Below are 23,698 nucleotides of genomic sequence, written 5' to 3'. Positions count from 1 at the left end.
ACATTTTGTGGGGTCCTGCATGCATGAAAATTCAAGTTGGTTATCGCTGTTTATAGGAGGTGTCGGGCCCGTGGGGGACGTGTTGTTGCAACACCACACTTTAGCAATGGAAGATTTCAAATTCGACACTTTTCACACTGACCCCCCTGCCGCCTCCCTTAGGTTTTATTTTTTTTCGAAAGTCTTTTTGGTCAATACACCCTGAATTCATGTTAAGAACACAAAAGTCAAAGATGCAATACTTAAGGCATTATACCCATGTAAGCTTTCATGGTTCTGCTACACGTCAATCTTTTGCAATAGCCATAGCAATATCAATACACAGAAGATTTATTACACACTTGATAAACACATCATAGATTTATATGCTAAGTTGAAAGGTGGCTGGAGGACAAACATAGCCACAGAGTGGTGTGTTTTCCTGATATAAATGTAAAGTGTAGCTCCAGTGTAACAGGAAAGCCCAAATTAGCAATGATTGGCGCTCTGAGATAAGAAAAACAAATGGGAGTATTTTTTCCAGGGTTTGCCTTTTGACCTGTGCTCTGAGGGAGAGCAGCCACACCCCTCAGAGACCTCAGTCATCAGAAACACGCACATGCAGGCGGCTCTGTTTAGTTTAACAGCCATTTATTATCTCAGAAGTTTTTATTCATGCCTTTTATGTAACTGAACAGTGTGTAGCTTATGGAGTCAGACCTGCCATTTAGGGCAGTTCATATCTAACCACATCTTCTGTCAAAGCTGGAGAGAATGACTGTGAAAGGTATTCTGAGTTAAAACACCTCCTCCTTTGGTATCCCAGACTCAAGAGAGATTAAGTGATCCGCTTAGAGGGTGTGATGCACCAATTCCTTGTGTGTTTGTAATATCCAAGAGTGTGTGTGAGTGGGTCAGTGTGTGGTGTGTGTGTGAGATTTGATTGATAGAGATCGATATAGAGAGAGATCGAGCCATATATATATATATATATATATATATATATATATATATATATATATATATATATATATATATATATATATATATAGAGAGAGAGAGAGAGAGAGAGAGAGAGAGAGAGAGAGAGAGAGAGAGAGAGAGAGAGAGAGAGAGAGAGAGAGAGAGAGAGAGAGAGAGAGCACGTGTGGTGCATTCACCCCCCCGAGTGTCAGCTGTGAGGGGTGACCTGTGGAGACATTCCTGGACTTTGTGGTTGGTGACTGTCACACTGGCTCCAGTTGCCCTGAATACCACTGCCCACCAATAAAGTCACAGGCCTTCAGTGTCAGGAAGCGGTTGACAAGGAACCAGGCAAGACAGCCCACACGTTAACTATCAAACATTAGTGCAACTAAGCATCCAATCAGGTGTCCGGGGGATTTGTATTGTTGTCTTATAAAGTAATACACCGGAAGTCCTTCTCAAGTGTCCTTGGCAGTAAAGAAAAAAATATTTCCACTTCTCCTTTCAACAGAGAGACATTTCAGAAAAAAAAGTTGAAGTGCAGTGGAACGTGGTACTTGAAGTACGTTGTAATACAACAAACCAGCCAAATTGTTATGTGAATGAATAAAACGTTGCTCCCTTATCAAGCAAAAAGGTTGAACACATGTTGATATGTGGTGAAAAGAAAAAAAAATTCCAATGGTACAAAAGACATCCCAGTACCAAACGTCAGAAACAAAAACTAAGGAGTGGTGTATGTAAAGTCAGTTACACACGCATGAATGCCATTTAAATGATCAATGGACAGATGAGATGTTTGGGTAATGAGTTTATGAAACGTTTTTGCCAAATGGGAAGGCAGTGATTGATGGCGTAATCATTTCATTTATCGCAAATCATTTTTTTGTTTATATATTACTTTGTTTTCTGTTCTGTTCCCAACAACAGACATGGCAGATCATAATGTGAATGCTGCTTTTGTGCATTATGTATGTCTGATAGTAGTATAACAAAACATTTTTAATGGGTATTACAACATGATCAAGGAAAGGCAACAAATTCAAGCTGGGAAGACAGCCCTACCTAATTGTATAAATCACTTTATTTAATTGGACAGAAAAATGTAAGTCACTTAACTGGAACTGTGTGCATTTAGTTTGACCAACAACAGTAGCAGTTTTGTTTTGTTTCTTTTAAAAAGGACAGTGGTTTCTTTTCTGAAAAGTTGTTCCATGTCTGACAGGAAGGATGTCAGCATGGGGAAGCATCCCTTTGGAGCACCCTTGCGCCCTTAAAAGTCCCTGAATGAATTCTTTACAGTAGTGTTATCATGCCCCACAGTAATCTTTAGTAGTGCTAATCAATGCAAGGCAGCAGGACGCTGGCACAAAAAAAAAGTTAAATATAAAACATAAAATGGGCAACACATTTTGACTTCACACTTCTGACACAGAATGATTACACATAAAAAGGTAAAAACCCTTATCCACACGTGTGCTACACTGTGGAACTATTCCATGACTATGGGTGGGGATCGAGAACCGGTTCCATCTTAGAACCAGTTCCAATTTATCGATTTCATCGGAATTTTACACTTCCAATGTTATCAAATATTCTTAACGACACTTTTCACAACATCACGTGGCCTTGGGGTACGTTACATTGACAACACACATGCACACAACATGAGACGCAGACCTCCTTCAGCCACGAGGAAGCATGGAGAGGAAGAAGTGGTCTCAATCGTGACATCAATAGAACACTGCCGTGTACATGTTGTGCGTCAGTAATCTCATGAAAGGGTTCAAATATGCTGAGGCATTTGTCAACTCTGCATCAAATAAAATTCCAGGAGTGTGGCATGTTCAACCTGCACACGAGAGCTAACTGCTACTGCAACCCTTGCTGCTAATTGTACAACAAGCTCCATGTACGTGACGTCTATGTAAATTACAGTATATCCTACATCTGACCCAGTTGTCCTGAAAGCAACGTTTATTTTCTGATTAATAATGCCGAGCTACGTACAAATGTCCCCCCTCTTCATGCACGCATTTTAGCTAATGATGATGACGACAATACAGCTAGCTCTAAGGCAGCCGTCCTCTCGGCTTCAAGTAAAGTTACCCCTTTTATGCTTGCTGCTCAGGGAGCTATAGGTGGAATGAGAAGGGGATCAATCCATGTCACCAGACAGTGACCAAGTTCGTGGTGAGAGGGTTGCATCCTTTCTCTACCATAGAACAACCAAATTTTCAGTAGGTGGTATTTAGGCAGGCTACAGAGAGCTTTTAAAGTTAATGTGTTGGCATGTGTTTTTCTGGTGGAGAATATTGGAACATGTTGATTCTGCCCTAACCACTGTAGTGTTATTTCATTTATTATAAATTTTATATCAATTTATGGGAATTTTAAACCAAATTTTAAGGCTTTATTGCTGTTAATATACTCAAGGAGAAGTGAGCTCCAAGAGAAGATGCGACACATAATATCATCCCTCAGGAACCGGAAAGTCCGCAACAATACATTGGCTGATGGTAAAGCAAAACTCCGACCACTCACCCGCAGCTAGTTTTGAAATACCTGTATATTATTCACACATATATACATGCTTATATGCCAATCAAAACCATTTTAGAGTCACTCAATAAATGTGACAGCTTACCATCTATTTATCCATCCATCCATCCATTTCCATCCGCTTATCCGGGGTAGGGTCGGGGGGTCAGCAGCTTAAGCAGGAAAGCCTCAACTTCTCTCTCCCCTGCAACTTCCTCCAGCTCTGTCGGAGAGATCTCGAGCCGTTCCCAGGCCAGCAGGGAGACAGTTTCACCAACGTGTCATGGGTCGTCCTCAGGGCCGGAACACCTCACCAGGGAGGCATCCAAGGGGCATCCTAACCAGATGCCTGAGCAACCTTGTCTGGCTCCTTTCAATGCGGAGGAGCACCGGCTTGACTCTGAGCAAATCCCAGATGACCGAGCTTCTCACCATATCTCTAAGGGTGCCCGAGCATCCTGCGGAGGAAACTAATTTCGGCTGTTTCTATCAGCGACCTTGTTCTTTTGATTACGACCCACAGCTCGTGACCATTGATGAGGGTAAGAATGTAAATCGACGGGTAAATTGAGAGCTTCCTCTTTTGGCTCGGCTCCTACTTTACCACGACAGACGGATTCAGCGTCCGCATCAGTACAGATGCTGCACCAATCCGTTTGTCAATCTCCAGCCCCAATCTTTCCTCACTCGTGAACAAAACCCCCTAGATACTTGAACTCCTCCAACTGGGCCAGGAGCTCCTCCTTGACCTGCAGAGGACACTCCACCTTTTTCCGACTGGGGGCCATGGCCTTAGATTTGGTGCTGATTTTCATCCCAGCCACTTCATTATCTGCTAGGAACCACTCCAGCATTCAGTGGTATACAGAATGGGTTGAAAATTCTTTTGTACCCTTCTCCTGACAGCTACCTTTGAACAAATAGATATCTCTGATGCTGTAGACCTCTGGCTCTCTGCGGACCATGGCTTGTGATGTAAGATGTGACAACGAAAAAAAAGCTGGGAAAAGCGTACTCGAACATTTGAACTTTTAAGAGCACTTTATGAAATAATATTACATTTAAATGGTGGCAGGTGTGCTGCCACTTCCATTTAACATGAGCTTGAATTCTGAGGCATCCGCCAGGAAGTCGAATCTCAGATTCAGGAGGAGCAGTGGAGGGTTTCCAGTGAGGGTCAGACTCAACCAAGGCTGCCCTTTGTCAGCGATTCTGTTCATTACTTTTATGGACAGAATTTTTAGGCGCAGCCGAGGCATTGAAGGGGTCTGGTTTGGTGACCTCAGCATTGCAACTCTGCTTTTTGCAGATAATGTGGTTCTATTGGGTTCACCAAGCTGTGACCTTCAACTCTCACTGGTGCGGTTCGTAGCAGAGTTGCAGTCTCGTCATTGTCAGAGTCAGTCTCGTTGCCGGGGGGCTGTTCAGCAATGGTGCCAACTTTCGCGAAAGCGGACAACAGTCAAAGCAGATACCTTAGCTCAAACATCCACAATCCATTCACATATGGTGGCGTAACTGGCCCGGCGTTGCCTCCGAGTCTTAGTTGCACTTGGTTTGTCACAGCAGCTGTGAGATGGGCGCGCATGGAGTCACAGATCAACAAGGAAGGTGACGCGTGGAAAAAAACATCTCTTTTACGTACACCTCACTCAGCCACTCTCTCATTTTCTCCTCATCCATCCAGCCCTTTTGATTGGCCTTAATGATGACTTCGGCTGGAAACCTTTCTTTAGGCAGTGTCTTCCTCTTAAAAATCACCTTAGGTGCCAGTTTCTGTCCATTACCATGGCAACCAAGCACAACAGTAAAAGCCGACTTCTCGTGCCCCGTTGTGCGTATCGCTACCGTGGTGGTCCCCTTCTTCTCGACAGTGTGGTTCACCGGGATGTCGAAATTGAGCGGCACCTCGTCCATGCTGGTGATGTGGTTGGGCTGGATGTGTTTGTCGGCAATCTTTTTACTGTAGTAGGAGCGGAAGATGGCCAGCTTTTCCTTGTGATCTGTCGGAAGTTGCTGCGCCACAGTAGTCCTTTCCCGGATAGATAGATGGCGCCGTTTCATAAAACAAAAGCACCAAGAGGGACCTCTTTGAAAATGTTCGATTTTAATTTGTTCTGGAAGCGTTATTGCCCTCAGTCGAATAGTGACAGTAGAGACGCTTCTCCCGGCTGTTCTTTGCTCATTTATCCATTGCTCGAGTTGGTCTTCCAACTCGGGCCACCTCCCCTTGTTTCCGCGGAAACTCAGCTTCGTCTTCTTGACTTGGCAAAGCTCGCTTTCCTGCTTCCTCCACTTGCGAACCATGGATTCGTTGGTCTTGAATTCTCTCGCGGCTGCTCGATTCCCATGTTCCTCCTTGTAACTAATACCTTGCAGTTTAAACTGTGCTTCGTAAGCGTGTCTCTTCGTAGGTGCCATTTTCAGGGGTCCTTAGCCAAACCGATGCACATACCGGAACTATATACCTACTGGGGGCGTGTCTTTGGCGTCCTCTGTCACGCGCGCCCTTCCCCCTTTACGTCTGCATGCTGTCCTCAGTCACGTCCGCCTTCCTCTATATAAGCAGCGTGTCGGCAGGAAATGCTCCCAGTCAGTCAAGCAGAGAGCTCATTAAAGTCACACAACAACATTTAGAGATTCTTTGACTCGCCTGGGAACACCTCAAGATTCCCTCAGAAGAGCTGGATGAAGTGCCCCTGCGAACTGAAAGAAGATGGATGGATGGATGGATGGATTTATCTTTTTTCTTTCCTCAATCAAGTTGTACATGTAATAGGTCACATTAATGGTGGGAAATGTTTTTAAATTATTTATCTGGCTCTCATGTGTTTATATCACACAAAACTGGCATTTAAACAGGGGTGTGGATAGACTTAATGTAGTGTATTACTGGACTGTCATTTGAGCAAGTACTTACTGCCAATAAGAAATTGGAATTTATATTACTACAGTAAACAGTCAAGCGTGCCAAAAATAACAGGTTAATTTGATGATTGTAAATGTCCCTGGCTATTTTGGGATTATTTCAAGCCCTGAATACCAAGGGACAGAGCCTTGTAGAAAATTTGCTTTGGCAAAATATGGATTCCAGCCATGGTTGTGCTCCATCAGCAATCCACCCAACAGGGTAATCCCCTTTAGGTGGCCCTGGAGCATCGGCATCAGCTGCTGCTAGCACACATTGCTTAAGAAGTCAGCGGGAGGACAGCCAGGACTCTCCCATCCACACCACTGCATTTTAGGGCAGGCGATGAGCAGAAAGTAATATTAGAAGGAGCAGACTCACTCAGTCTCCTACACTATATTGCCAAATGTATTCACTCACCTGCCTTGACTCAAATGATTTTAAGTGATATCCCATTCTAAATTAATATGATGTTCAACTACCCTTTGTAGCTATAACAGCTTTTAACTCTTGTGGGAAGGCTTTCAACAAGGTTGAGGATTGAGTTTATGGGAATGTGCACAAATCAAGGTTTATAAAGACATGTATTAGTCATTTCAAACTGCTCTAAATTGCTAGAGGACTCGGCATCATTGGCACAATTGTCAAAAAAGAAAATGTATTGGCATTTCCACATTGCCTTTTTATATATCAAAAGTATTCACTGTCAATTGACTGTCTTGTCGTACTAGAGCGCATCCAACTCCCGGAGTCAAATTCCTTGTGCGTTTTTGACATACTTGGCAAATAAAGATGATTCTGATGAGAGCATTTGATGTAGATGAACTTGACTGGCCTGCACAATCCTGACTTCAACCCTATAAAACACTTTTGTATGAATTTGAGCGGAGACTGAGAGCCAAGGCCTTCTCATCCAACATCAATGTGTAACGTCACAAATTCACTTCTGGAAAGATGGCCATATATTCCCATAAACACACTTCTAAACCTTGTGGAAAACCTTCCCAGAAGCTTTTTAAGCTGTTATGTAATTGGAGAGGGTGTACCAATGTCATATTAAACCCTATGGATTAAGAATGGGATGTCACTTAAATTCAAATGTGAGTCAAGACAGGTGAGCGAAAACTTTTGGCAATACTGTGTATTATGAATGACTTGGATGATAGTTTTAGTAGGGATGGGCATTCTTTCTTTGGTCAACTAAGGGGAAATTTAACTTTCAATTAATCGTCTCGCTGTTAATTAAAAAAATTAATGGGAGGGAAAAATCTCTTGCTGAATGTTCTGAACTCCTGTTTCAATGTCAATGTCATATTAAGCTGATTAATGCTGACAGATTAATGTTGGCGAGGTTGTAGTTGAAAGTGTTCAATCATCCTACGCATACAAAATATAATGTGTGCATAAACAGTATGGCTAAAAAAAAGAAAACATCCAAATTTAATCAGGTAAATAGGTAGGAGCCTTCATTTGGTTAAACACTGCAGTGTTTAAATGAAAGTTTGATTGAAGCATGTTATTTAACACTTTTCACTTTGCTTTTCATCTCCTAAACAGTCTATGATCATTGAAAAGACTGAAGCTGAATCGAGCAAAGAAATCAGTGTTTACTGCAGGAAAAACAGAGATTGGCTTTTGATGAAGGCTGGCAGAAAAAAAACATGAAGATGAAATGAAAGATGATTTTCTTTTTTTCATGTCATCATTGTGCCTTAATAAGGAGTGCACGCAGTAGCTTAATGCAACACTGATTGTCTACCAGGGAACAGAGCAGAATGTCTGAAACATAAACAACTGCCACAGAGCGAGCTCCTGCTTCCCATAACCTTGTAAAGAACCAGCACAACAAACAGAACATTGATTCATGTTAACAGCCATGAACGCTTGGAAGAACTTTGCTATTATTGTAGGACTTTCTTCTCCCAATTCTCCACCTGCAAGTTGTTGAGTCATTTCCTCCAACCCATAATCATCAACTAATTGAAGAGATTAATAGAGAGTGTATCCTTTTTGCCTGAAGCTCAATCAGCATCTACTCACCCTGCATACAACGTTATTGAAATTTGACAGTGATATATATTGAAATGATAAAAGCCTACATTAAACTGAATATTTATAACAAATTAATAATACCAGAAAGACATTGCTATTAAAGATTATATCATGTTTAAACCAAGATTTTACAAATTGGTTCAATACTTATCAATGCGCTTGCCTGCTCGTGGTAAGAAGAGAAGTTTTCTAAAAAAAAAAAGTATTTTTTGCGGAAAGAACATACAATCAATGACTTCAACGCCCACTGAGTCAAACAATTTTCTGCAGCATCTCTACATAACCATTCCTTTGGAGGATTTCACCCCAAAAAAGGGATAAAAGACAAACTATGCTAGGGGAGGAAGAGTCAATTTATCTCACCCATCAAGGGCAAATTTTACATAAATGTAGCTGTTTCAACCTTCTCCATGGTAAAATAAGAGTATTTTCCCAAGTACTGAGGGTACAGAAGCAGCCAAACCTGTGACAACACAGCTAAATGTAAAATGATGTATGTTCTGTAAAGGGGTCAGATGATGCCAATTCTGTTCAGGAAAAGAATCAGAAAATGATTCAGACCTAGCCTCCCATCTGATGGCCTCATCAGAATCAGAGGTGAGCAAAGCAGGCTTATTGCTACAGTCACAAATCAGAGTGGAGCAATTCTGTAAAAGCCGGTGGACTCTAGTAACCCGCAACACACGAGTGACAGAGAACCTATGTACTAATCAATAATCAATAGCTACCCTGCAAGTCCAAACACACACAACATAAAGGCATATATGGATATATGCAGGGTCAATAACCCCACAAACAGATCAGGACTCTTGCAAACCCACTAAAATGTGTCTTCCATCAATCATGCAGACGATGGCATCAGCCAGGCTCTCACCTTTATACTTCTCTCTGACGCTTTCATAAGCCTGGATGAAGTCCTGCTCCTCAGCGTCTGGAGGCAGGTAGGCGGGTTCATACACGGCCATGCCAGCAATCTCACCCTCTTTCCTTCCTTCTCCTTCAAGACTACTTTTTCCACTTATTTTCAATTAGTTTGTGTCAGAGCTTTTCGGAGTTTGTGAGAACTCTTTGCCGTACTCTTTCAGCTCTCTCAGTAGTGTGTGAACCCTACGCAGCTGCCAACTTCATTCCATGGCCGAGCTTCACACACCCCCCTAACACACACACTCGAAAAAAAAAAATATATAAATATCCGGCCCCTCCTTTTAAAGATACACTGACCAGAAGGGCAGGCACTCATTCACTGCTTGGGCTTGCAAAGTAGTAGGAGCCGAGTTCAAGCACTACCCTTACTGGTAACACTTCAACTCAACTGAAATGTCATGGATGGCAGTATACATTCAGCAGACACATTATTAGGTACACCAGTACAACCAAACGCCATCTGGTAAGAATTATATCAGTAATTCCATCCATCCATCCATTTTCTGAGCCGCTTCTCCGAACAAGGGTCGCGGGCATGCTGGAGCCTATCCCAGCTATCATCGGGCAGGAGGCGGGGTACACCCTGAACCAGTTGCCAGCCAATCGCAAGGCACATACAAACAAACAACCATCCACACTCACATTCACACCTACGGGCAATTTAGAGTCTTCAATTAACCTACCATGCATGTTTTTGGAATGTGGGAGGAAACCGGAGTGCCCGGAGAAAACCCACGGAGGCACGGGGAGAATATGCAAACTCCACACAGGCGGGGCCGGGATTTGAACCCCGGTCCTCAGAACTGTGAGGCAGACGCTCTAACCAGTCGTACACCGTGCCACCATATCAGTAATTCCACTATACAAATATGGCAATTCTTTTGACTGATTAAGTCTGAGATAACACTGCCATAAAATAAAATTAAGGTGATGTAGACATCAGGAAGAGCAGCAATTGTACGCTCTTGACCCTGTTGAATTTCATCAATGGCAATGCTTTCCCACAGTTGAAGCGGCGTTTGACTAGATTTCCCAAACTCTGCCTTTCCTCCAAATTGCACGTAGCCTGTTTAAATCATGGCACGAATTGAGCTTTTTCTCCTTGAATTTATTTGATGGATGAAAAATGCATTACTGCCACCAAAGGCTTTTCATGGCACAGCACCATGTGCAAACTTCTTTTAATAAAAAGGTCGTTTGATGGGGCTGTACAAGTTTCATCTCAAAAAGGGGCGCCTGCAAAAAAGGTTTGGGAACCACTGCACTATTTGCAAAATGCAAATGTAGTTGTGTCTGTTCTAGTCGAAAAGTAGGGTTGCATAGTGGTAAAAGCAAAATCCATGCAGCCTCAATTCTTGACAGTCCAAGTTGGCACCAGCTAGGAGTCTTTCCTGGATGAAGCATGGTCAGTTCAAACGCTGACTGCTGCTTGCCGTGTATGATGAGTCTACAGTATTATACTAACTAACTAGTCTGTATACAGGTATATTAGAGATGGGACGGTTTTACGGAGTAATGTTTGGTACGCTCAGTACAGCACAATATGGCCCTATGGACTGCGGTTTTTCGGTTTTGCAATTTAGTTTGCATTGACACAGTGTGTATGTGTGCGTGCCTGTTGTGCATTCACCCACTCACAATAATAACTGTATCTGGCTTCAAAATGCAGCTCATGGACAGTAAAATGTAAAACCACAAACACAAATTTGAAAGCATGAACATTTGAAGACACACCAGTGATGGATTAATTTCGGTTTTACTGTTGAATACAATGACGAGGGAGTAAAAACTGACAAGACATATTACGGTCTGCAAGCACTGCTTGAAACAAAAGCAATACGACCTGTGTTTTTATCCGTATATGACCACTTACTGGACATACGACAGTCCAGCAACTCAAAAAGGTAGCAAGCGAAACAATAAGTGGCTATTGAGAATGAGTTTGAACACAATTACCATGCCATTAAAGAAAACACACACATTTCAGTGACATTTTAATTCCCAACCTAAGTGTAACCGTTGGATTAAGAGTGGGTCGATAGTAAGGCTGGGCATAGGGTTGGGCATCGTTTGAATTTGAGCAATTCCGGTCCCGATTCAGGTTCCTTATTTCGATTTCGGTTCCAAATGATTCTCAATTCCAATTATTTTAGGGCGCTGGATCAAAAAAGTTTGCATGGTTTAAATGAAGGGTTTACAAATTATGAACATCCGTTTTCTTAGCAGCCCGCAGCATAGATTAAAATGAACATTTGACTCGGGGTTCTTTATAACCAGTATCAATATCAAACCTATGATCTCAAAGGCAATGTGTGTGGAACTAACCTAATTAAATTAATATGTATTAATGTTTCAGCTAAAAGTTAAATATAGCCTTGATAAATTTGTTATTAGGGACTGTTTTATCACGTCAAATGGTTTGTGCGTGCAAGTTTGAACTTGACTTCCTGTTTTAAGCTTGTAGCCTTTTATTTTGAAGGGTACGCACCAGAACTCAGCATTTTGGCACGAAAAGTAACTTCACACGGCACCGGTGATTTATTTTATTTTATTTTTTTAATTGATGGAACCAAATGCTATAAAACGTTGATTCCTTTCCTTACCCACCGATAAGGCACAAGGTTAGTGTTTGTGATACTGTGAGACGTTTATGTGAAGTTTGTCCCAATTCATTGTGATGTAAAGTTGCTACGGTGAAGTTTTAGCTCAATGTTAAGCTTTTTTTTTCTGTCATCGGCTCTTACGTTGCTTTGAAGACTAAAATAACTGCTAAAAACCATCAGTGCAAAAGTGCAACCAACCGTTTACCTTGTTGGCTGTCTCAATGTTGGCATAGACATATTTTATTGTTTTACTCACCCAACTGACTGAGAGTTGACTTCAGTGAAGCTCGCGGTGTAGGCTGAGGCTCGGCGCGCGTCAGACGCTACACATCGTGCAGGCCTCCTTTGAACAATATAATCTTATTCCAAGTGTTGTGATTGAGGCGACTGGTCATTCATTTGAACAAACCTGAGACACACTTTTGTTCACGGTCGCCGCCGTTGGGCACAAGCACATCTTCGTGTGTGTTCTTCATTGTTAGTTTTCGTCGCTTCTTCTTTGGTTTTCGCCACTTCTTCCTCTGGGCCGAGGGACTAGGCATCGAAACTGGGAACCGACATTTTTAAATTTGAACAATTCCAGGAGATCCGGAACGTTAGTCCCAGTTCCAATCGGTTCTCGATTCTCGATGCCCCACCCTAGCTGGGCGGTTATGGCAACAATAATAATCTCGATTATTTTGATTGAAATCACGATCAATAAACACGATTATACATTGACTTAAAAAGTATTATTGGTAGTAGTATTTATTTAACTACAAAAACACAACTTTAAATATAACTTAAAAGAACAACCTGAAAATAAATTAGTACAGAAAATAATAATTTATTTAAAAAAATAGAAATAAAAAAGAATAAATAAAAATAAATACAGCCATGGCTAAAACTGTTGGGATAACTTGGGTGACTGTATTATCTATTATATATATTTGTCTAAAAAAAAGTCCTCCTCTCAATATTCTGGCATTTAGCAAATATAAATAATGTTGTTAATGCTAACTGACTTAAAACGGGGGGGAGGGTTTGTTTCTTTTTAGACTAGGATCTGACTGTATTTACTGATCCTCCTGTACAGTCCTTGGCCTCTTGGGGGAAGTGTGGTGCGATGCATGCATGGAGTTGCATATTAAAGTAAGCCAAAAAAAAAAAAGAGCACAAGAAGAAAGTAGCAATAAAACTATTAAACTCGTTTTTCATAGATACGGAAGAATATATACCGGTGAGTATTGTTATATACCTGTCCGCATGTGTTACTACAGCATTTGTGTGTGAATATTCGTTATTTGAAGGTAAATCCCTCTCGTGATCTAATGTCCGTCAAAAAGGTTTTCCATTGATTGTTAGCATTAAGATGGCGATTTCAAAAAAACGATGTGTCTTGTATTTAAATATACACTGTGTGCAATTATTTTTGTTGTACGTTTAGTTTTACAGTAAACTCTAACTGCAATGTAAATAAACAGCTTAAAGCACACTCATGGAGTGCAGAAGAACATCAGTCACACATTTGCTGCTAGCAACACAGGGTGCGGTCAGGGTGCGTTTAAAATATAGGAACTTGCATACACAACCAACGCCGCGGCATATTAATCGTTTTTCTTAAATTATAAAATTTTTATGACCGAGAACATAAACGTTTTCTTGTCTAATGTAAACATGAATGTCGGCTGTGTGAATGGGATGCCAAATACAGCATTTGTCCCCCGATATATGAAGGCTCATGTATAGTGTGTTCAGCCAGGTTTTATCCTGAGGTCTCTAAAAGAAAATGAATGAAAATGAACTTTCATTCAAAAACCGCTCACAAACACCAGAATGAGACCTTTTTCAATAACGTTCATCAGGCAGAAATAAACTAAGTTCATTTCATGTTCGCCCATTGAACTAATTCATGAAATTTCGTTCATTGAACTCGTTCAGGTACAACACTGTGTGTGTGTACGGTAAGAAAACCAAAAGACCAAATATGTCAATACATTGTGCTGCATACGGTTGCGTAAAACAGCCTACAATAAGGGGGGGGGGGATATATTTAAATATGTTGTTTTTCTTTTTTTAAAATGTTGTCTATTGATAGCATATGCTTTGGCAATGATCGAATCGAATGAGGAATAAGCAAATACGACTTCATTTCAGTGTCCATGTGTTCCCTCTAGTCGACCTCCCCAACATGGTCGCTATATAGGAACGTCGGTTAGCCGGGCTGTTCCATTACGCTGGCGTATCTACCCATACATATGTATGGACGCGCCAGCACACGAGCAAAGCATTTGTCGTATTCGCGGTGCATGTGCAATACAGCCGTGATACTGCAATCTAATAGTCTGGATTTGGGCGAGATGAATCAATTCAACATGCTTCCTAATCCTTGACACCAATTACAGTACGGCTCTCATTCGGACACGGTTTTGGCGGCATCTTGTGGCATCTTAAGAGATTTCAGAAAACACAGAAACATGAAGAAGTGAGTTTTTCCTCCAAACAGATGGGGATATCCATCTGTCCATTTTCCAGACTTCTTATCTTCACTAAGGTCGTAGGCGTGCTGGATATATTCCACACACAAAAAAAATTAAATAGTTGAATATGTGAAACGTGAACCATCAAAATGCAGGGGATTGCTGCATGTCGTTACAATTAGGAAATAACAATTTTAAAACATTATAGTCAATCATAGTCAATTAAGTATTTACACTTTAACATATCACTATTTCAACCAGTTCAGGGTGTACCCTGCCTCCTGCCCGAAGATAGCTGGGCTGTCTGCTTGGCTCAGAAAATGGATGGATGGACATATCACAATTTAATCAACATTCACAAAAATGTCTATAGTCAGTGTGCATCAATTTCTTCTACATTTTAAAACACAAACACAACACACATCCCTGCACTACACCCGATGGTGACGCGTGGAAAGAGCACCACTTTCAAAACTCAAGCACCCAGCTTACCTAATGTTTTATTTTGACATCGTAACGTCCTTGTGAGGGTCGATCAGAGACTGTGCCATACAATATCCAGGTCTGGTTTTGTTTTTTAAAACAGCGCTTGGGCTTAATAATAGCAAGAGAAAGACCCACATGGTAACCAGATCTGCAGGCAGTGCTATCTGATCTGTAGCGGAAGTCATATATTAACTCGACCAGGTGTTTGTCTGCTGCTTGTTGTAATTATCTTAAAATACTGTCATAAACACTGACCAATAAAAAAACATCCATCCATTTTCTATATTGCTTTTCCTCATTAGGGTCAGGGGTGTGCTGAAGCCTCTCCCAAATGACTTTAGGAGAGAGGCACTGTAAACTCTGAACTGGTGACCAGACAATCGCAGGGCACATATAGAGAAATAACTATTCACACTAAAATTCACGCCTGAAGACAATTTCAAGTCTTCATTTAGCTATTAGCTAACATGCATGTTTTTGGAATGTGGGAGGAAGCCGGAGTACCAGGTGAAAACCCATGCAAGCACGGGGAGAACACTTTTTTTTCTCATAATTCGATGTTGCACTTGAATATATCCCATCGCCACCCCATCGCATATGTCCTCATTACTGCCATTTGTTTTGATGGTGTTTCTCAGAAACTAATTGCTGAAATAAGGGGAAAATTGAAAGTTGATGGTTGTGAAGAACAGACGAAATAAAGACATTCTGTCTGCTTGGCGACATCACTGAGCATAAATCATATTGTCTTCGTGCACTGTAACACCAGCAGCACAATGGGTACACTATGTGGTGAATGCTATTTGAAGTGAGTATGGAAAGTGTGACACTTTTTCCAGAGGATGTGGCAGTCTTTCAGGAGGAACGCTTTCAGTTAACGAGCCCCTTTGACATAAAGTGCCACCTATTGTTCAAATAGTTTATTGCTGTCGAGGTCATAATAGCTTCAACACAGCTTTATCTGTTCTGGAACATGCGAAGCTAGATATTCCCTTCTTCATTTAAAGGCGATGAGAAGACGAATAGGCAGCCTGTATGAATGAATAGAAACCATGGACAGAGAAACGTTTCCATGAGACATTTCTCTTGCCTAAACAATGTAACTTTATTCACAAAGATCCTTTTATTCCTGATAGAAATCTCCAGTTCCCCCCCAAAAAATAGACTGCTTTGTGCTAAAATACCAATTTTAATAAACGTCCTTCGTTGTATCATTATTCTGCCTGAGGCAAGAGTGGTAATACAGTAGCCCCCCGAGCAAAAAGTGTCAGACTTTTGATTTCAATAGCAAACAGAGAAATATAAAAATTACGGTCTTTCAAATCTAGATACCAAGAAAACAACATTACTGACAGTATATTTACTGGTACATATATCCATCCATCCATCCATTTTCTGTACCGCTTATCCTCATTAGGGTCGCGGGCGTGCTGGAGCCTGTCCCAGCTATCTTCAGGCGAGAGCCAGGGTACGCCCCGACCTGGTCACCAGCCAATCGCAGGGCTCATACTTAATAAATAAACAACCATTCACACTCACATTCACACTTACAGGCAATTTTGAGTTTTCAATCAACCTACCACGCATGTTTTTGGGATGTGGGAGGAAACCCACTCAGGCATGGGGAGAACATGAAAACTCCACATAAGCGGGGCCAGGATTTGAAACCCAATCCTCTGAATTGTGAGGCAGATGTGCTAACCAGTCGTCCACCGTGGCGCCTTTATTGGTATAATAAAATATAAAACATGTTAGTATTTGTAATTTGAATAATCTGTTCCATATTGGGTAGAACAATGTATGAGTGGTTAACACATCTGCTTCACAATTCTAAGGTTCAGGGTTTGAATCTGGGCTGCAGCCTTCCTATGTGGAGTTTGCATGTTCTCCCTGTGCATGTGTGGGTTTTCTGCGGGCACTCCGGCTTCCTCCTATATGTTGGATTCTTTGAAGACTCTAAATTGTCCTTAGGTGTGAATGTAAGAGTGGAAGACTACAGTAGATGTGCATTGCTATCGACTCTCAACCAGTGAAGAGTGTACCTCGCCTCTCACTCAAAATCAGCTGGGATGGGCTCCATCTCACCTATGACTAATAAGGATGGGCGGCATAGAAAATGTATGGATGGATGTTCCATAGTTAAAACCATCATCATCATAAAACCTTTATTAACTGTACAGACAATGTTTTAGATAAGATTTTAACTGAATTTAAATATTTATAACTTTAAAATACTTTACAGTAATTAACTACAGTTTGTACTTTCTTACTGTGTGTTGCTAAACAGAGAGCTCCTAAATTGTGAAGGTGAGAATAAAGTACAGAATTTTGCTCATGGGATTATCTGTTGCCCAAATCTGCACACTGTGACCAAAGATACAGGATGCAGTCAGGCTCGCTCACGTGTGCTAACACTGCCTGACCTGATGGAAGAGCACAGGAAGAGCAGCAAAGGATATGCATGAAGGCTTATTATAGGTACACAAGTTATGCAAACTTCCTCTTGCAGGAACACACCACATTCCAAAACAAAAATTGAAGACATAGTGTTCTAAAACTGGAACCAAAATTAAAACTTTTTTTTTTAACTGGAGCAAGAAAAAACACGCTAATACTGGTGGGCATCGAGAATCGAGAACAAATTGGAACCGGGACTTGCATTCCAGTTCTCCCAGAATCGTTCAAATTAAAAAATGTCGGTTCCCAGTTTCGATGCCTACAATTTGCCCACCCCGAAGAAGAAGTGGCGAAAACCAATGAAGAAGAGCGTGCACGAGGACGTGCTTGTGCCCAACGGCGCCGGCGACGAACAAAGTGTGCCTTAACTTTGTTAAAAATGAATGACCAGTCGCCTCAGTGCAACACTTGGAATAAGACTATATTGTGCAAAGGAGGCTTTCACGATGTGGAGCGTCTGACGTTCTCCCTCCCGCGCCGAGCCTCAGCCTACACGGCGCAGAGCTTCAGTGAAGCCAATTGGGTTTGTGAAACGAAACTTCACCGTAGCAACTTTACATCGCAAAGAATTGGGACAAAATTCATATAAACGTTGTCTCAGAGTATCACAACCTTGTGCCTCATCGGTGGGTAGGGAAAGGAATCAGCGTTATATAGCATTTGGTTCCATCCATAAAAAAAAATATTAATTAAAAAAAAACACCAGTGCCGTGTGAAGTTACTTTTTGTGCCAAAATGCGTTCCGGTGCATACCCTTCAAAATAAAAGGGTACAAGCTTAAAACCGAAAGTCAATTTAAAATTTGCACCCATAAACCATTTGACGTGATGAAACAGTCCCAAATAACTATTTTAACAATGCTATATTTAACTTTTTGCTGAAACACTAATTAATGAATATTAAGTCAATTGGTTTAGTTCCGTACACATTGCCTTTTAGTTCATAGGTTTGATATTGATACTGGTTATAATGAACCCTGAGTCAAATGTTCATTTTAGTCTATGTTGCGGGCTGCTAAGAAAATGGATGTTCATAATTTGGACACACTTTATTTAAACCATGCAAACCTTTTTGACCCAGCCCCCTAAAAGAATCGGAATCGAGAATCGCTTGGAACCGGAATCGGAACCGGAATCACTCAAATTCAAACAATGCGCAACCTTTGTGGTTAAACATGGTCTTAAATCCCATTGAGAACAAACATCAGATCACAAGGTTGAAATTCACCTGTCATGGCTTGTGAAAACTACCATTTCTAAATGTTGTGCTTTGTCACATTTTCTAACAAAAACACAAGTCGGTGGAATGGGAAACCCGTGTTCTAGTCCAGTTCCTGCAATTGTTGAATCACCACAACCAAGGTACAATGCTCCTCTAATCCTCCGTTCACCAATACAGTACTTGCAGTAAATAGCAAATTTCACGTTTCAGTAACTGACGTCCCAAAAACATGCATGGTAGGTTAACTGAAAACTCTAAATCGCCCGTAGGTGTGAATGTGAGTGTGAATGGTTGTTTGTTTATATGTGCCCTGTGATTGGATGGCGATCAGTTCAGGGTGTACACTGCCTCTCGCCCAGAGTCAGCTGGGATAGGCTCCAGCACTCCCGCAACCCTAGAGAGGATAAGCGGTACAGAAAATTAATGAATGAATGAGCAATTTTCTGCATTATCTTCAAGTTCAAATTTCTTTTTTTTTCCACCCACCATGTACAACAATTCCCAGGTGTGTTTGTCACGTCTATGTCATGCTTTCGTCAAAATTTCCACCTGATAAAGAATTAATGTATAGACATATTTTTACAGCATATTTCTTGCCATAGTGAAATCATCTTATTTTAGGCAGATCTGTTCCATGCAGTGAGCCAGCACTCATGGCACCCCCTTCCCCAACAACAACTTCACAGAGCAATCAATTAAGTGTTGTTCATTTAAAGTTAATGGTGATATACTGCTATTACTAATTTAACAGTAACCCTCCCTTGCACACTTAAACGTGAGTACCCCGAGAGATTTCATTGCATTATTACTCGTGGAGGTAGCATTTCATCAACAAGCCACCAAAATACACAATTTATACAATGCACATATAAATATACAGTGTAGCTGTGTGGCACATAACATTGCCAAACATAATCCTTCCAACCCAACTCAATTCATTCATAATTGTTTTTTCTTTTGGGCACAGCGCTTATTTTCAATTCATTTTTTACCTTAGTTGTTTTTTTTACATCCTCGCTTGGTGTAAATATCTAACAACTGCACCCTTCTACAGAATACAAATGTCACTTCTATCGCTTAACATGAATAAGCAATGTTTCTAGCGCCACGACGGTTGGTTTGGCCATGATCCCACTCCATTGTCTGTGCAGTGCAAGAGTGACCCCACCTCACACTTGAATACAGTCCCTTTGTACTTTGTTTCCCAATTCGATGGTAAAATACATCATGTCGCTATTGGGAAAAGATTAACCATTTCCAGTATGTCGAAAACAATGCTTACTTCATTTGTACCACTTACAGTCGAACATGCAAGGCTACGGATTCCTTTGTGATGGGACATTTATAACATCACAGAGAGGAAAAATTGCAGAGTGGGCTGAGAAGGCAGAGCATTATTTCGCTACAAATTTAAATGAATTGTCAATTATCTTGTCAGGTTACAGTTTCAGGACTAATCTTTATGGATGACAGATTCATTTATACTCAACTCCCCGCCATAAAAAAAGTGAAAATGATTGCTACGCAAATGCGCAATGACACACACTGGTACGCTTTTAATATTTTCAGCCTGCATTTGTACCTGCTCACCACTTATGTACCCTCCTGTGTATTCTCCCGAGATCACACTGAAATTCTGCGAATGCTCCACAACAAGTAACACTCAACACACTTAATGTACAGATGCAGAGATCTTGGCTCTTGTCTGGTAAAAACTGATATTCTAGTTACATTGTAAGTTTATTTGATATATTTACACCAATCGCATACTAAAACCAGCTGCAACATTACTAGCATGTAATTATATAGCTGGAACCTTGTCGACAAATTAAGCATACATATACCGCAGCTGTTAAAGTGAGTTTACCTGCGATGCGAATTACCGCCCTCTCAGCTGGATCCAGGACCTCTCCCAAGGCTGACTTGGACCGTTTGGCCCATTGATGTTTGGACAAGTTCCAGGGGAGTGTGTCACCTGGACAGGGGATGCTGCTCGCTTCTCTATTGCTCTCCTCTTGTAGGATCTGATCCCTGCGTCTTTCTTTTGAATTTGCCATCACCCACCCACAGGAACGATCAAAGGTGCAAGTTGACACTGCTGCATAAAGCACAGACGGGAACCACAGACTCATGTCAAGGTCCGAAACGGTACACAATCATTTCATTTTTCACAGGTCCAGCAGGGTAAACCTCACAACTGAGTAAATTAAATCAAATGTTGTCATGCAAATAAACAACTTTTTTTCTCATTTCAATTTCAGAGGGGTGTGCGTGTACCTTAGAAGCATTACTCTGAATGATATTCAAATAGCCCTTATAAGACAACAAACATTGTATTTATTGTTCAATACAGACAAGTGTGTATTTAATACACTTTAAAACGTTGTTGGTGTCATTTTTTAGAAACTCTCATTATGGAGGTTGTAAAACATTTTGCTCAGTCCATGATCTTTACCTTGTGGTTAAATATTTACCAGTAATGTGTAGCAGCAGGCATAAATAGTGGCCAAGGGGAAAAAACAAGATGATTTGTACTATGGCTGAACGTAATACTCAAGCTGTTTTGCAGTTCTCAATATTGTTTGACGACACTTGCAGTAACTAACTGAAGACCAAAAAATAAATAAAAAATGTGACCTACACACAAATTAATGTTGACCTTGGTTGATTAAAGACCCTGTAAAGTCATTTACGTATTTTTTTCGTTCATAGTTGCCCACCACAGCCGTGCCCCGTGCGAGCCCTCACAATTGATGTGATTAAGAAACGGTACTTTTACTCTGTTACAATGCTCTACATGCCACTTGCTACTTTTCTTTATCATTTATTTCTTATTTATCACTTTTTTCGTGTGCGATCTGTTTAGAATATGACTTTTACCAACGTAACTGCTAGTGACATTTAACTCCAGTTCACCAATCAACCGACACAAGACAGTCACACAACGTCTTCTATTGGGCTTCGCGAGCATAGATATGAACACTAGCTACGCCAGTCCAGCAAATCGACTTCCTTACCTGGCGGCCATGTTGGGAAGGTCCTCATTCGCACAGAAGGCAATGGCGTGCGACTGTGTTTGCATTTCAGACGACAAAAATAACAGCTTTCATGCATTGTATTATTTGCCTGGAACTGTCTGCCCAAACATGGATATTCCAGACCACTTCTAAGCTCAGAAAACAGCTTGCGGTTAGTTTCAGACGTTTTTGTTGTTGTTTTGGCTGTGCATATTAGCCCTCTTATGCTCATAAGTAACTGTAAAACATGCATCTTTTGGGGTACGTGCTAATCTCGCTTACACACATGCGCACTCCACACACACACACACACACACACAAACACAGTACATTCATACTTTATTTAGTTATAGTTTCGTTTTGATTGTATTTTATTTGACGTTCATGCGCTGACAAATCAGAAGTTACTCACCCTTTACTCACTACTCTTACTGAAGTAATTTTTGGGAGGACTATTTTTTAATTTGACTTGACTCATATTACTTCCAAGTAACAGTAGTCTTAATTGAGAACAATATTTGGTTACTCTACCCAACTCTGCATATGACCACAAAAAAGTGCTTCTACATAACAGACAATCGGCTGTAACCAACGACCCCTCCTCCCACCGTTAGTCCACGAAAACCAGGTTCCACTATATTGTCAGCTTGTGTTTCTTCAGTAGATTATATCAAATGCATTCTCCACATCCAAAACAAGGATGCATTGCTTGCTACAATTACTGTACCATGGATATAAAGTTACTGAGCAGGCCCAGTTGACCTTAGACTGATATGACAAGAGTAAAAGAATCTAAATGACTTTGAAAGTGGAGATTGTCAGCAGGACACAGAAAGAACAAAGTCTGCTCTTCCTGGCTAATGTTTCGGTAGGAATAGGAATACATTAAAAAGCCAAGAAACAAAGGGAGGAATGGGTATTGTAAGTAGTCCACAGCACAGATGTGGAGTTAAGAATTCCAGTGCCTTCATGCAATAAGCAAGACAAATGAGTCTTTCCATCATGACTGTGTCTGTACATCCAAGAGTGTGCATTTGAGATCTCTCCCTTAGTCCATATACACACACGTTCTTATTCTATACTACACACGTGTCTGTCAATCTGACCTGTCTGTGTTAAAAATGCTAGCAAACAAATCCGCTGGCCATCATGATAAGGACTTAACAGTCTAGTGACTGTCATTTGTACAAGAAAAAAAATACATTGACAAAGATTAGGCTCCGTATTAAATGACACTATCAGAGAGGTTTTACATTATTATCGTGGGTGTAGAGCTGAACTTGGCACTGTATGCTAGCAGCCTTGTGTCTGTGTATGTTTTGCTGTTGCTGTTTCTGTTTTGTTGCTCAATAATGTCGACAAAATATGACACTCAGCTGTCAGGATGATAAAACTCTTGAATTGAATCTCAGATTGTAATCTGGTGGTCATAATGTAAACAAAAATAATAATAATAATAAAGAAATAAAAAAGTGAACAGTAGTGCATAGGCTAATTTCCAATGAGGGAGACAAATAAAGGTTGTTCTTTTACATCTACTACAATGGTGCACCTGCAGCGTCCTAATCACAGAACAATAACGCATAATGCTCAGTTACACAAGTTAGATTTTACTTTTGATCTGTACGGATCAAAAAGTGAACTAAACCATTGTATATTCACGTCAATCTACAATGTTTTAGCTCACCCTAAAGCTTGCATTATTCCAGAGAGGGCATGCCATGCGTCGTCTTACCTTGCTACCTCGCTGTAATGCTGGGTGAGCAATATTTGCCAAATAGCATTGGATGCATTTCCTTCCCAAAACTATGGGTTATGGACGACACTCATTGGATTCAGTAACCGTGAACCAGCCAGCCACTCCTTCGTATGGGGGCATATAAAACACGGGAAAGACAAGAGGATGTGTGGTCTGCAGTCGTCCTTCCCAATCGCACAGTATCCTATGACGCCAACAATAATGCCAGACTTCGTATTCGTCCATGCTTCTGGTTGTAATTGGCACCGTAAAGCCGTGACATTCTCCTTCCCGTTTTCTTCACTGCAGTGGTAAAAAGAAAGCAGATAGTCTCGTGGGATGCGGGA

The 23,698-nt window shown here is 41.0% G+C and overlaps 1 protein-coding gene across 7 annotated transcripts in view; it reads right to left on the bottom strand.

The window, feature by feature from the left end:
- Positions 1-23,449, bottom strand: part of LOC133401187 (plectin-like) — a 124,099-nt gene extending 100,650 nt beyond the window's left edge. For 4 of the 7 annotated variants that reach the window (XM_061673856.1, XM_061673866.1, XM_061673857.1 and 1 more), the window contains exons 1-2: positions 23,349-23,449; positions 20,464-20,694 (exon numbers count right to left, since the gene is read on the bottom strand). In XM_061673856.1, coding sequence (XP_061529840.1) covers positions 20,464-20,653 — 190 coding nt within the window. In that variant the 5' untranslated portion in view covers positions 20,654-20,694; positions 23,349-23,449. Of the gene's footprint in view, positions 1-9,320; positions 9,555-20,463; positions 20,695-23,348 lie in introns of those variants that run through there. The other 3 variants (XM_061673862.1, XM_061673863.1, XM_061673865.1) reach the window with 2 other exon arrangements.
- Positions 23,450-23,698: the final 249 nt, after the last annotated feature.

This window comes from Phycodurus eques, chromosome 4 (assembly GCF_024500275.1).
Source record: "Phycodurus eques isolate BA_2022a chromosome 4, UOR_Pequ_1.1, whole genome shotgun sequence".
In the NCBI taxonomy this organism is placed as follows: Eukaryota; Metazoa; Chordata; class Actinopteri; order Syngnathiformes; family Syngnathidae; genus Phycodurus; species Phycodurus eques.
Note: the sequence above shows the minus strand (reverse complement) of the source record. Positions and strands in the feature narration are given on the sequence as shown.